The sequence below is a fragment of the Diabrotica undecimpunctata genome, chromosome 8, assembly GCF_040954645.1.
Source record: "Diabrotica undecimpunctata isolate CICGRU chromosome 8, icDiaUnde3, whole genome shotgun sequence".
In the NCBI taxonomy this organism is placed as follows: Eukaryota; Metazoa; Arthropoda; class Insecta; order Coleoptera; family Chrysomelidae; genus Diabrotica; species Diabrotica undecimpunctata.
This window is the reverse complement of record NC_092810.1, coordinates 749,029-764,390: the sequence shown is the minus strand read 5'-3', so window position 1 is coordinate 764,390 and position 15,362 is coordinate 749,029. Positions and strand designations below refer to the sequence as shown.

Here is a 15,362-nt window from a genome sequence, read left to right as displayed (position 1 = left end):
AAAACAATAATGCAATACGGGCTTAACAGGGGACCAATAACTTAATATAAAACAACTGTCTGAAAGAAATTGTTTATTCTATAGATTTTAATAACTCTTCGAGGCACTTCTCCCTCATATCGTTGATAGTTTCTTCTCTGTCTGGCATTTCTTGCATTTGAAGATTGTTCGTTGGAGAACTGTTTAGATATAAGGACTCGACTTCAGGAAGTAGCGCCATGGTTGGGGAAAATAATGCTTTTTCTGGAACTGTGTAGATCAGTTTCTCCAATTCGTCTGCTAAAAAATACAAAAACAACGAGGATTGCGTTAGTAGTAGTCCGTAAAATATTATTATATAAAAGAACCGCATGCAACCTCAATTTGGCTACATATTGACATCAAGGATTTAGGATTACGGAACTGGATATATGAATAATATTAATATGAAGTATCCGATGCTGAAAGACGTAAGGATTTACACGAAGAAGAAAGAGAAGAATAGAGGAGTTCAGTATGTGAATTAAGGGTTTCCAAATTGGATCCAAATTGTGATATTCTTACCTTGTGTATCACCGGTCTTCTGCACAGTTCTTTCTTTATTATCAATAATATTGCTCCCTAAATCTGCAGTATTATAAGTAATCTCTATCCGTTCATTACCGTTCAATAATATTGATTTCTTCTGCACGGAAGATTCAGTACCCACTACAGTTTCCATCTGGTGAGCTTCTGGTTCCTGTATTACTACATCTATATTACCAGTATCCAAATCGACGTTCATTACACACTTAGAGCTTGATTGTGAGGTAGAAGAGGTTTGTTGGTCTGTAGCGTCAACAACAACGGGAGAATGCAAGAGGCATTTATGGGATTTTTGGCTGACTTTATACCTGAAGCTTTTATCACACGTGGGGCATTTGTAAGGCATCACTCCAGTGTGTATTCTCCTGTGAACTAAATAAGACACTCTTTGTCTGAAACTTTTGCCTACAAAACAGTCCAAAATAACTTAAATCTCTTCAAAGATAGAGTATTTAACACTTACCACATGTTTCGCATATAAATGGTCTTTCTCCGGAATGTATTCTGGCGTGATTCTGTAACGTTGAGAGCTCTTTGAAGGCCCGTCCACATTCGCTACATACGTGTGGTTTTTCCGATGAATGGTACAGCATATGTTTATGGTAGGACTGTTGGAAAGTGAAAGATTTGTTGCACAATGTACAACAGTACGGCATCTCTCCTAAAAATAATAAACTCGTGGAATATAAAATAATAAATAAATTTAGGAATAGTGCTATGCATTAGTAGAAGTAGAAATATGCTTTAATGTCACTGAAAATTGTACAATTTTATGGACAAAGCTTACAAAAAGTGAAAAAAAAAAAATAATAACAATTAAAATTGACTAAAATTACATAAATCGTCAATATCACAAAATAAAAGATAATAAAATATACAATCCATTGCAAAATATAAAAATACTTTAGTTGCTTGTACCTAAACGTACTGTAATTTCTTAATTATTCACTTCCACTGAATAATATGGTCTTTCAGATAGATAGGCTTTTGACACTTTTCGGAACTTAAGGAAAGAAGTTGCAGATTTAAGTTGCAAAGGGAGATGGTTCTATAATTTGTTTGCCGAATATAATATAGATTTTTTTTATAACTCAGTGGACGGGATCGGCAAATACACATCAAAGGTTGAATTTCTGGTGGAGTAGTCATGATTAGGTCTTGCTGGAAAACATGTAGGTGTTTACAAACTAAGCAAACATTTTCTAGAATATATAATATAAAGAGGGAAGAGTTAAAATCCCGTGATTTTTGAAGTAGTCTCTGCAGTGTTATTCTACTGAGGCCAAAAAGATACCGTATTGTTTTTTTTTGTAATTTAAAAATATCATCAGGATGGGCAGCTGTACTAGAACCCCAAAACGGAAGATCATATCGAAGAGGAGATTCGAACAAAGAATAATATTGATATAAGGTTGAATGCTCGAATAAATGAACTTTGAAAAAATTAAAGGCAAATATCGAGCACAATTTTAATAATCAAATCTTTCCCGAGTACTTTCGCTTTCTACAGCATCATCAGGGGCATTTCGTCAAATTTGGGCTATCCAGCAAGCGCAGAATGTAATAAACATGAATTTAAACATAAATTGTACATAACACTACACTAAAACAAGGACAAACAGTTTAACACTTTGGCTACTGTGTGTACCATTTCTGGTAAACAGTTGATGTTTACCAGAAACTGCGTGTACCAAATTTGGTCACATGAAATGGTAATGTTTCAAGCTGTGTGTACATTTGGTGAACACAGTTCTGATGGTTTTAAATGCGTATCTAGGTTCCTACAGTTTACTGCTAAATTCTGGCGAAGTAGTTTGGGACTTAATCAACAGATGGCTGTACTATGACCGATTTTTTAAAATTATTGCGGAGCAGTTTGAGACTGCTTCAGCAGATGGCATAGGTATTATGGAAATTTTCTGACTTGCAGAAACTTGTTGTTTGTGCAATATTAGTCTTGTGTGTTTACGGTTCTAAAATTAGTACTTAAAATGTCAAATAAAAAATTAAGTGATGCTGAACTACGTGAAATAGCCGAGAATATGAGTGAAATGGAGTATGAGTTTATTAGTGAAGATGATGATGATGATGCTATGGATATAGATGATCCAAATGATCAAGATTCGTGTTCTTCTTCCTCTAATTTAGAAATTAGCAGTGATGGGCAAGAGTTAGAATTCGAATCTGATCTAGAATCTCTCAACAACGATTCTGAACCTGATATTTTTTTAAATAATCCTAATCCTAATATCATTTGGAATAATTGTGCAGATAATATATAAATTAGTATTCACTTTTATAGTTTTGAGTTTATAATTTTGTAGGTAATTTGAACACATTTACTTTCACGGAAGATTCAGGATTCTCCCAAAGTTTTTTTGCACAAAGGGAAGGAGATCATCCAATTCATTTTTATAAATTATTTATTGACAACGATATCTTATCACTTATTGCCGAGGAAACCAACAGATATGCTGAACAGAAAATAGTATCAGGAATTACAAATGAAACATTAACAAAAACAGCATTATTGGGACAATGGAGAAACACAAATCAATCTGAAATTTTTGTTTTCTTAGGTCTTCTAATATGGATGGGTTTGGATCGTAAACCCACTTTGAAAGATTATTTTAGCACCAATATGCGTACAAAAATGAAATTGGAAAATTTGTTCACATGTCTAGGATAAGGTTTGAGCTTCTTTTTTCCAATTGGCACTTCTCAAACAACGAAATTGCCTCAGATGATAGGCTCAAAAAATTCCTTCCCTTGCAAAATTTGTTAATCAAGAAGTTCCAATCAGCATATACTCCTGACAAGAATGTGTGTATAGATGAGACGATGATTCCTTTTCGAGGACGACTGAGCTTTCGCCAATATATACCGGAGAAGCGTCACAAATACGGTGTGAAATTATTTAAACTATGTGGAGTGAAAGGTTACACATACAATTTTAAAATTTATACAGGAAAAGAGCAAACACCTAATGAAAAGCCAATTGGTACAAAAGTAGTGCTACAGCTTATGGAACCACTTTTACATTCAGGTCGCGTTTTGTGCACAGATAATTATTACACTAGCGTGAATTTAGCACACGAACTTCTGTACAAAGATACACATTTAATAGGCACACTGAGAAAACACAGGAAGCATAATTCAAAAGTAGTAAGTGAGGCTAAATTAAAAAGGGGTGAATTAGTCATGAGACAGAGTAACAGTAAAATCATAATTGGAAAATGGAAAGACAAAAGAGATGTCGTGTTTCTCACTACGGAGTCTGTGCCTGAAATAGTGGACGTGCCAACAAAAAGGGGTGTCGTGAGAAAGCCTTCCACAATCGTGCAGTATAATAATGTGAAATCATTTATAGACGTCTCTGATCAAAAAGCATCATATTCATCAGCAGTGCGTAGGGGTATTAAGTGGTATAGGAAAGTTTCAATTGAACTTTTGGTTAACACATCTATTATAAATGCACATACTGCATACGAGGCTATAACAAACAAAAAGATAAGTATCACTAAATTTAGAGAAGAAATCGCCTCAGAAATTTTTCGTAGTCGAAATATTCAGATGAAAAATTTAGATGATCGTCGTGTTAACCAAGAAAGAAATCACAAACTTTCCGAAGTGGAACAGAGAGATCGTTGTACAAGATGTTATAAAAATAATAGTGCTAGAAATGGACGTAACTTTGCTATAAAAGAAACAAAACGTGTTAAAACATCTTGTCTAGCATGCAGTGATAAGTTTTTGTGTACCAACTGCTTTTTTGACACTCATTACTGTCAAGCAAAAAAATGAACATTGTGTCCAAAAATAATACACATAGTTTCTAAGAAGATAATTACGCATTTATTTCTGCCACAAACTGTGTGTACCATTTTTTGACACGGCCCTTACACATGATTTTTTTTTCAAAAAAATACCTAAATGTTGATATTTACATGTTTTTAGTAATAAATATTGTGAATTTTACCAAAATATAGTTTCAGTTTCTGACAAAAAACTTCAAATTTATAGCCAGTAGCCAAAGTGTTAAAATTATTTAAAAATTATTCTACGCTACATTCTTGTCGGCAACATGAGAGAGAATTCTCTCTCTGTTTGGATGCTTTTGTCATATTATTGCAAATTCAAAACATAAAAAAATAACTGGGCTAACACCAAAACGTATTATTATGAACTTATCGGAGAGAGAAATGTAAATTTTGATATGTAGTTATCTTCAAATCCTTGTAACTTTAAAAAACATAATCCAAATGCTGAATATGAGTTAATAAATATTTTTCCTCACCTGTATGCAATCTTTTGTGTTTTTTCAAAAAATATTTAGTAGTGAACAACTTGGAACACACATCACATTCCCATTGTTTATTGTCTTGAAACTTTTGAGCACTCTTTTCACTAACCACCTCTATAAATTCTTCACCATCGGCATTTTCTGTCTTCTTCGTATATTGTTCAGTTTGCTCAGCAGATTCTTTGCGGATGAAACCGTAATGAGCGACCCTTAAATGCACCATCAAGCTACCTCTCATCTTGAACTTCTTGCTGCACAAGTGACAATGATAGCTGTACGTACCAGTTTTTACATCAGGAGGAGTTTGATGTAATAGTTTTTGATGTATATCCAGGATATGTTGGTCCGTGAACGAGAAATTACATATGTCACAATGTACTGGTTCTTCTGGAACGTTGTTTGACTCAGTTTCGATTTTGGTATCAATCTCCTGCTGCAAAACTTCCTCTATATCAGGCCGAGACTGCGTGTGGTTGCTAATATGACTGAACAGGTGTATAGTAAGTTTATCTAGGCCTAAAAGGGTTTCGGCACATACCGGACATGATACTAAATTCGTAGCCACTTTCACTAAAGTAGTTCTTAGGGCATCTACGTCGTCAAAATGAGGCTTACAACACACTGGACACGGCAACAATTTGATTTCCATTTTTTTAATAACTAAACTAGTTACAAAAACAAAATTCGACTGAAATTATCGGAGGTAGCGGTCTATTTTTGATCTTGATTATTTACGAATCTCTTGCGATGGGAGCACGGGGATTATTTTTAGACATTTGCTGAGTCAGGGACGTATCAGACCAGAGAAATTTGGGCTGTACTACAAGTTAGTTTTAAATAGTCACTTTATAAGTGTTTCTCATATATTTTTTACACCAGACTAATAAAATATGGCGAAATATTTTACGTAAGCTGTACAAAAGTGTATTACCGCAAATATAAAATAAATAGAAAATTATATAATTGAAAAATCATACGAACAAGTTGAATTTTGTCAAGAATATCAATTTTGCGACCACAAAAAAGATGCAAAAAAGTTTACCACTTTAACCCCTAGGCTTCACCCTAAAACACCCCTCCTAGGGGGGTAAAAACGCAAAAAAATTGATTTACAAAGAATCTATACACCACGGAAAAAAATATAAAATATTTTCTGGGTAGTTTTGGGGCCATCTGTTTCCTCAAGCCACAATAGCACTTATTGGCAATCACTATTCTTCTTTTAATTTATTCGCTGACATTGTTGTCTTTGGTCAGCAGCGAGCCCAGGTAGACGAAGGTGTCCACACCTTCCAGTTCCAGATCATCAATTAATAGTCTAGGTATCTGGTTGCCTGATCTAGTACAATACATATACTTGGTTTTCTGTGCGTTTATTTCTAATCCCATTCTCAGTGCAGATGCCCTTAGTGATCGAAATGCCTTGATCAGAGATTCTGTGGACCTAGCAATAATGTCTATGTCAACTACCGACATATCCGACCACTTGTACATATTTATTAAAGATTCGTATTAATATGGCACTCTCGAATTACTTTTTCTAGTGCAAGGTTAAATAAGAGACACGACAGTCCATCTCCCTGTCTCAGTCCATTTTTACAATGGAAGGGTCTTGAAAAGTCGTTTTGGATTCTGACTACACTCTCTATGCCTGTGAGTGTAAGTTCCGTTAGTTGAACAAGATGAAGCAGCATTTGAAATTCCACCATAGCCTGTAGAAGTTTTTGTCTGTTGACTGAGTCGTATGCGGCTTTGAAATCCACGAATATGTGGTGGGTGTTGACTCCGAACTAAAGCGTTTTCTCAAGAATCTGCCTGACTGTGAAGATTTGATCCGTTGTTGATTTATAGGATCGGAAACCGCGCTGGTAGTTCCCAACTATTTGTTCAATATAGGGGATCAATCTTCTGTACAATACGTTGGACAATACTTTATATGCCATGTTAAGTAGGGTGATGCCTCTATAATTATCACACACCATCATATCTACAGTTCTTCAAAATGATTCGCCCACCTGTTTAGTAGCTGTTCTTTGTCACTAATTATGGAACCATCTCTGTCTTTACATGCTGTTATTCTGGGTTTGAATTCTTTTCTGCAGCTGTTTATCTTCTGGTAGAATTTTCGCGAGTCTTTTCTATTATGGTGGCTAACAATCTCGTTTAGAGCGTTTTCGTTCTTTTTCTTTTTTCTTCTAAACGTCCCTTTTTCTTCTCGTCTAAGATTTTCATAGTCTTCCAGATTTGATCTCGTTCTGCGCTGCTGAAATCTCTTATATGCTTCATTTTTCTGTTGGTTAATGGATCTACATTCTTTGTCAAACCAATCTTCGTTTATTTTAGCCTGGTTAGGTTTCAAATAGCCTTTAGGCGCTGTATGGATAGCTTCTTTGCATTTGGTCCAGTGTTCTTCTATACTTAAATCTTCGTCAATTCTTGTCAGCCCTTCATTTAAAATTTTCCTGTAGTTATCACTAGCGTCTTCAGATTTTAGCACATCAGTATTATATTTCGTAGATTTTGTGCTCTTGCCCTTCCTTAGCCTTTGATCTACGAGCCCTGAGTTTTGTTCTTACAAGGTAGTGGTCAGAGTCTATATTAGCACCTTTACATGCTCTTACATCTAGTACGTCCAAGAAATATCGACTATCAATTAGTACATGGTCAATTTGGTTTTTTTGTTTGACCGTCTGGTGATTGCCATGTGGCTTTGTGGATATTTTTGTGAGGAAAACATCTTATATCACCAACAAACCCACCTTATATCACCGTGTATAAAAGAAGTTATCTCAGAGATAAAAAGATAAAGAATCAAAGAAGTTATAGCGAGAATTAAGAAGTATCTCAAAGAAAAAGCTAAATTAAACAAATTTTGTTTAGTTTATTAATATATTTTGAGAACGAATTCCGAAATCGAAATCGTGGAAATCGAAACGTCAATAAACTTATTTTAAACTTCCATTGTTGTGGCTTATTTCCATTAAAATAGTAATTACTTTAAGATGCAACAAGAAAATAGCCTCAGAACAATATTAAGAAACCGTTATGGGGCCAGCGTTATTCAAATTTTTAGGAGATTGGAAATTCCTTACGAAAAACTGACACATTGTCAAAATTTCAAATAAAACTTCATACAAATCAACGATTAACGTAACCACAGCAACCAGACTATATGTTTATTACCATGGCAACCACTAAATATTAACCTAAATGTTGGACGTTTTGTCATGTTTATTATAAAACTTTTTGGAAATGTCACTGAATTTGGAAGATGTGCTTAAAAATCTCGGCTGGGCGGATGGATTCCAGATTCCTATCGCCAATGCCGAGAATAAAGCTCTCGAAGAAGAATTAGCCAAGCTCAGCTTGAGAAAACAGAAGGGAAAAACCGGTTTGGAGATTTTAGGTAGTAGATTGGATGCTTTAAATGATCATTTCAAATATGTAACACAGGAAAATGAACAAACTCAGGTAAAACTCTAGAAACTGTAACTAATGATTAAAAAATCGCCCAATAAGTTGTATCAACTACTTTTCGTAGATTTTTTTCAATGTTTTCTAGTTACTGTATTATTATTTGTGATGTCGATTGTGTCACGACAGAAAGGCATAAGCGCCATTGAGAGTTTTTTTCAGGAGACACAAAAAACGTTTAATTTCGCTTAATATTTCTTTTTTTACATTTTTTTACATTTTATTATTATCGACTTGAGGCATTTTGACTTACCATATGTTAGTTATAAAACAATTATTATAAACATGAGATATTTAACATTTTGGTGCTTACGCCTTTAATGTTAGGTTCTGTGGTGTTTAAGCCTTTTTGAAAGGCGGTTACCATATTTGGAAAAAAGTATTTTGATCAAAAAATGTCGCTTAGGAACTTGTACGCCTTTTAATTTTACGGAATTATAACAAAAATGGAGAATAAATCTTTTCATTTTAAAGCATAACAATTAAGTAAAAATAATACAAATTAAACAATACACAATAATATATTTATGAGTTTCTTAGAGTTATATTGGTGTAAAAAAATACAAAAATAAAGTTAATATAATTATCACGTTATATTAAGTAAAAAACAACAAAAACTATTAAAACGTACCATTTTTCTACATTGATAACTAAGTAAGTTGTACTATAAAACTAATAGAAATAAAATACAAATCAAAATTTGATAACAGAAAATAACATTTATCAATAACAAAGCAAACTAATAGAAACGAAGGACCGATATAACAGAAAATTGAACCAGTTGATGAGCTAGAACTAATGCTGTCAATTTCAGTCTCATTTTTAAAAAATACTGTTAAGGATGATGAATCTGATTCGGAGTTTAAAGAATCATTTTGTTGTATAAAATCATTACAACCTATCTTATCATCAACTAATGAACTAAATACTATTGCGGCATTATTACTACTATCATCAGTATCATCACTATCTGAGTAAGGTACAAGCTTTTTATCACAGGTTAATAAATCAGTCTCTTCTTCGGCAGTTTCATCAATATTCGAAAATAAACGGCTGTCAATATTCAAATTTGGACTTAGAGGAAAACTGAAATCCACAATGGCATCATCATCTAGAACAGAACTAGGCATTTGGAGTTCTTGTTCATTGTCTTTTAGTACAGGCTCTAAAAGAACATCATGCTTTAGCGCTTCATTGAGGACCTCATTTTCAGTGGAAAATGAACCATGGTTTTTATTATTTCCGCTGGATTTCCTGCACATTGCTTTCCTGATCTTCCCAAATGGATTGCAATGCAAGATTCATTATTTTGTGCCCCCGAAAAACCATTCTAAAAACCATTAAAAAAAAGAAGTAAGCGCCATTCAAATGTTAGTTTTTTAAAATAATATTACTACCAAAATATAACTTTAAAATTAAAAAAAAAAGAAAAATATACAACAAAGTCAATATATATATTTTATTTAGGTTCAAACCTTATTTAAGTCGGTTAAGTAGTAACTTTTCTACGGCAAATCTAAGTCATAGTGTATTTTAAATGGCCAAATGGCGGTTAGATAAACGAAAAAATTTTTTCTGAAAAGGCCTAACCGACAGTCGGTAAAATTGTACATTCTTATGGTATATTATGATTTCTCAAGATAAATAATCTAACTAAACGCTTAACAAAACATTAAATATTAATAATATTTCAAATTATTCTTTACCTTATTGATATAACCACGTTTTCAGACCCAAGACGTAAGCACCACCTTCCACTACGGATCTTGTCGCTTACAGATTTCGGTGTCTCATCTTTTAAGAAACTCGTTTGGCGGTTAGAAAATTCAAAGCTTGTTTTAGTCGAGTTGGAATTTTTTACAGCTGCGTCATTTTAATAGTCGATAGGACGTAAAATGTATTTTATTTTGATACCAAAACATAAATTTATAAATTTTGGCGCTTATGCCTTTTTGTCGTGACGCCATCGATGTACTAATACTCCACTACACTGCACACAAATTCCCATGTTTAACATTTCAGTAGACGCAGTTTAATTTTGTGTATCAGTAGTCGCACGCGGTCTACTACATCGGTCAAAAAAATAATCATCTGATCACAAAAAATAGTCCAGTCCACATAGTCCTAAGTCGATAAATGTAGGTACCTATCAAAAGAAAGTACATAGCTGGAGAAACTCGAACTTTAAAATTGACCGTCATTGACTCCCACTGGTGTCCTAGACACGCTGCATCTACTGAAAGGTTAATACATCTTTATAGAAAATTTACTATCCCTTAGCTCATGATTTTTTTTATTTGGCTATATTTATCTATAAGCCCCATATCTTTCATTTCAGAAACTTATCACGGCTCACAAGCAACAACTCGACGCTCTGGAAGATGCTTACCACACCGCCAAAGCCGAAAACCAAAACACCTTCCAAGCAATCAAAACCAGCGTCAACCAACTCAAAGAAGCCCAAGACCTCCAAACGCACCGAAAGAGCGACCTCGTCAAACAAGTTGCTAAAGCGGACAAGCTCAAAGCCGAAATGGATTGGGACGCAGAGGCTTTGAAAGCGTGGGAGGAGGCGCTCAAGAAGAGAGACGAAGACATAGAGTTATTGAGGAAGTTCTTTCAGGACGATGATAGGAGGTTTAATCATCTAGAGGCTAGGCGACAGCATCTGCAGAACGAGCTGGGGATTATGAGGAGGAAAATCGCTAGAATTGCCGCGACCAGCGATAATTGTGAACAAATGATTCAACGATCAGGTATTTTTTAGTTCATATCTTCATCTTGAAGCTATCATTTTGCCAGATTCGTCACTTTGAAGTCGGTATCACTTTTTTAGTTTTGTTATTGAGTTTTTCTCTTATTTACTTGTATATTCTACGGTATCCTTTATTATTATATAGAATTACGTCACGGTTGTAACATTTGCAGGTAAAGTAATGAAGCAACTAACGGTGGAAAGGGACGCGCTCATCACACAATGGAAAGCCTCGGTGAAGATGCTGCAACAGCGAGACAGCGACATAATGAAATCGCAAGAACAACTTTGTCACGTCCAGGAGATGATCGAGAAACAACGGGAAAAGCTGGAGGAAGAGAACACGTTTCTGGAAAACGAAAAGAGGAATAACAGAATATTGGAAATGGAAATTCAGGATGCGAATAACGCGAATTCGAGGTTGAAGCGAGAGATGGCTGATATGTATCAGGTTCTGTTGACTATGAATACAGATGTAAGTACATTTACATTTTTATATGATTGCTTTACAAGATACATACATTAGAATTACAGTAAAACCTCCGTTAACCGAAATAATTGGGGGAAGGCCGTTTCGGATAACAAGAATTTCGGTTAAAAATAACATTGTTTTTTATAATATTCTTGATCAAAGTATTGGTATTAAAAAATACTATGAGTTGATTTCTTAATGTTTTCTAATAAGTAAATCCAAAATAAAGTAATAAAATTAAGGAAAATGAACAAGTTTAACATGCTTTTTTAAAGAAATCTGCTATTTTTTTGCGTTTTCGTTTGACAACGGTGTTTCTCTCTCCCTCCATCGTTAATTTGCAGAACGTCATGAGTTTGCCTCATTCGATTGTTCGACGAAACGTAAAGCAATCTGAAAAGGACAAAACTTTATGTAATGACAACAAAAATTAAGAATCTAGTCGTGTCCCTAACTAATTAGGCCTACTGTATAAAATTCTTTCCTCTAAAGCATTGAAAATCTCGTCGACAGTCATGTGCTGCCTGTTACCTCTTGGGTCGTCATCTTCGTAATCTGATATGCTCAGGTTGTCTTGATAAAGAACCATATCAATGATGTCCTGGTCGATGAATTCACGTTCTGAGTCATCAGCTGCTAACCAGTCACGTATCTCTTCTTAGTTAATTTCGTCATGTCCCGGCAAATTTTTAATAAAAGGTTTAATTTCTTCTGTCATTTTCTTACCATTTTCTTCTTCAGGATCGTCAATCAAAATCTTATCAAAAAGTTTTTTCCAGTATTTTTCCAAAAAGATTTGATCTTGGCCCACGACTCAGCTCACCAATAAAAATTTTTATTGTTAAAGATTTGAGAATTTCGGGAACACTTTTGGATTAATTCGTCTCCTGTAATAACAGATGTCTTAAGAATGCTTCTCTATAATGTCTCTTGAATGTCTCTATGACTCCCTGGTCTAACAGCTGGATTAAGCTTGTGACATTCGGTGGCAAAAATCTGACAATTGTCATCATTTTGTAGATTTTGAGGGTGAGGGCGCATTGTCAACAAGCAACAATGCTTTGATAAGAAGGTTTTTTGATTTTAAAAAGGATTTTACACTTGAGACGAATCCATCTTCAAACCATTCTAAAAATAAAGTGGTCGACATCCATAAACTTTTTTGGCTTCTATACCTTAAAATGCCTTTTCGGAAATATCTTTTAGAGTTCTTGGTTTTTGTGATTTCTCAACACAGATAGACATCAATTGGTGAGTGAAATTAACGGAATTGTTTACGTTTTGCGACAAACATTTACTTTTTATTGACGAAATTGTTGAAACTGTCAGCCGCTTCGGTTAAACGATGTTTCGGTTAAAAAGGTTTCGGTTAAGGGAGGTTTTACTATATTATTTTGCTGTAGCAATTCTAACATATCTTTAAAAAATGGAAGAAAATATTAAGTTGTCGCTTCTCAGAAAACCCTTCATGATAAATTCTTACTGATAATAACGCATTTTCCCAATATCCAGATTATATGATGCAATATGCATACCACTCCTCGAAACAGTGCTGATGTATCAGAGGTACTATTACATTATTTGAAAGAACAAGAGAAAAAAGTGAGCCTACAATAAAACGAAAGAAACTGAATGTTATACCTGGAAGATCAGTTGCGTAAGTAGACAGTCCAGAGAAAGAAATTGACGATGATAACATGCCTTCTACAAGTAAGACACAAATTGTGAAAAAAAAAGTTGTTTTTGAAGAAGGCGATGAGCAAGTTTGTAACGATATATTTTGCCTACCACACGGGGCATTAATACAAGAGGTAGAAAATTGGGGGAAGAAACTACTGGGGGTGGAGAAGGGCAAGCAAAATAATCGAAACATATGCGAACGGGCACTCAGGGGTTAGTTGGAGAGCTGGGGTCGTGGATAAGTAAAAGACAAGGGGGTTTGGATTGGGGCAACTACAGAAAAATGAAATAAAGGGTCATAAGTCTCTTGGGACAAACAAAAACAAAACGAAACAGGAAACACCTCAAGAAATTTAATATAGGGCGCCACTTGAGGTGCCTAATTGTACCTATTACAACCAGCTAGTTGTAACTGGAGATATAATTATTAAACATAAAAAAACATATCTTTTTCAAATAAAACTCAAAAAAAAGGGTTAATTAAAAAAAATAAACAAAATGTTGAGAAACAAAATTTAACATTTATTTTTGTGTCACCACAAACAGTTACAAAATAGACAATATAAAAGCACTATATTAATAGTCACAATTAAAAAAAATACAGAAAAAACTTACATGTCATCCGTTTACAAACTCCAGGAGTTGGAGATACTACATAAACTTACAAGTGTTATCGCACAGAGATTAACCTTTCTTTAAAACAAATAAATATCGAAAACAATAAAGCAAACTGTCATATGTTAACATTAAATTTAAAACAAAACTAATCAAATAAAATGACAGCTAAAGTCAACCCATAAAATTTACTACTTTAAATATTACAATTTTTTATCCTGTATGAAAGCAAATTATTATTTAAAAAAATGTCTGTCTTTACTTTAAAATTTGAAACAAAAGTTACCTTAATTCACCAAATCACACTTTGAATGTTCTGAAACCATAACTGCAACTAACTGGGGGTAGACCTGGGCTCCACTCTCTGTGTAACGAACACACGAACAAATCCATCTCCAAACTGGCAAAAAGCCTTGGATGACAAACAGGGAGAAACAAAACGAGGATGAAAACGACGATTCTTCCAATCCTCACTCAAAACATTAATTGAAGCATTAACTGCCACAAAACTACTTTTCACTGCTACATATTTCCACAAAAAGGGACCAAAAACAGAAAACTACAAATTCAAATTGAATTTGGACATGACGCTAGACTGGAGATTACCGCTCTTCACCGCGGCTCCAACGAAAGTGACGAAATTATCCTTAAAAATTGCTTGCATAAGTTAGAACAAACAAAGCACTTAGGGTATAAACTAAACACAACGGAAATTAAGACGTAAATTAATTTGAAAACACAATATCGGGCGGTTTGAACAAAGAAATATCGAAGAATTTGCGCCTGTGACATAAATAAACAATAAAATGATTCATGATCGAAGGCGGCGACCTAAAAAGAACGAAAGATTATATTGGTTTTAAATTGAAGGATACGAACTAAGAAACATTGAAAAAATTCTTTGTTATTTTGATGCATATATAAGGGGATTTCAATTAACACATATACGAGGGGATTCCAATAAAGTTCAAATGCTACAAGTTCTGGAACAGAGAGCGTGAGTGAAAATTTTGACCAAGAAGACCATGAACTTGCAGACATTCAAAGTAATATTGCTGAGGAAACAGAATACTTTCACATTAACGATATAGAAGCAAATTCATGGGTTGGAATAGAATATCAAACTAAGAAGAATATTAAACCTTTTGTAGGACAAATTTCAGAGATTAAAGGTGATGAAGCTAATTTTAAATTACTAAAATTCTCAAAATTGGAAAAATTTATATAGCCTGATATTTTTGACAAAGAAGACATACATGTATTCACTGGAGTCCCGAAAGATAAAAGAGCCGCTAGGGGAGTATCAATACTAATAAAGAAAAAACTTAAGAATAATATCACAGACTGGGAAACAATTGATGAGAATATCCTAAGAGTAAATATAGACATATATGGGCACAAGATTACCATGATAGCCGCTTATGCCCCCTCTGATGATGCAACAATCAACGTGAAAGAAGATTTCTTTCAAAAAATCGAGGATATACTTAACAACATAG

The 15,362-nt window shown here is 34.1% G+C and overlaps 2 protein-coding genes across 3 annotated transcripts in view; one reads left to right on the top strand and one right to left on the bottom strand.

Moving 5' to 3' along the window:
- Positions 1-60: 60 nt before the first annotated feature.
- On the bottom strand, positions 61-5,600 carry LOC140448664 (uncharacterized). 2 transcript variants are annotated; one of them, XM_072541771.1, is made up of 4 exons: positions 4,862-5,600; positions 1,028-1,225; positions 544-969; positions 61-279 (listed from the first exon to the last, which is right to left on the bottom strand). In XM_072541771.1, exons 1-4 carry the CDS (start codon positions 5,514-5,516, stop codon positions 74-76), a joined length of 1,485 nt encoding a protein of 494 aa, XP_072397872.1. In that variant the 5' UTR covers positions 5,517-5,600; the 3' UTR covers positions 61-73. The 2 variants fall into 2 exon arrangements, with proteins under 2 accessions (XP_072397872.1, XP_072397873.1); XM_072541772.1 differs by having other exon boundaries at positions 61-276; positions 4,862-5,597.
- Positions 5,601-8,092: 2,492 nt separating this feature from the next.
- LOC140448661 (coiled-coil domain-containing protein 39-like) overlaps positions 8,093-15,362 on the top strand; it is a 28,428-nt gene continuing 21,158 nt past the window's right edge. The window contains exons 1-3 of the mRNA XM_072541769.1: positions 8,093-8,338; positions 10,680-11,097; positions 11,270-11,571. Of these exons, the coding sequence (XP_072397870.1) occupies positions 8,120-8,338; positions 10,680-11,097; positions 11,270-11,571 (939 nt within the window). The 5' untranslated portion in view covers positions 8,093-8,119. The remainder of the gene's footprint in view (positions 8,339-10,679; positions 11,098-11,269; positions 11,572-15,362) is intronic.

Bases quoted from the DNA above. Each gene is read 5' to 3' on its own strand.
- LOC140448664 (XM_072541771.1), bottom strand. From the start codon at position 5,516: ATGGAAATCAAATTGTTGCCGTGTCCAGTGTGTTGTAAGCCTCATTTT. The intron at 970-1,027 runs GTAAGTGTTAAA...ACTGTTTTGTAG, and splicing joins ATTTATATGCGAAACATGTG to GCAAAAGTTTCAGACAAAGA. The intron at 280-543 runs GTAAGAATATCA...TGTATTTTTTAG, and splicing joins GAAGACCGGTGATACACAAG to CAGACGAATTGGAGAAACTG.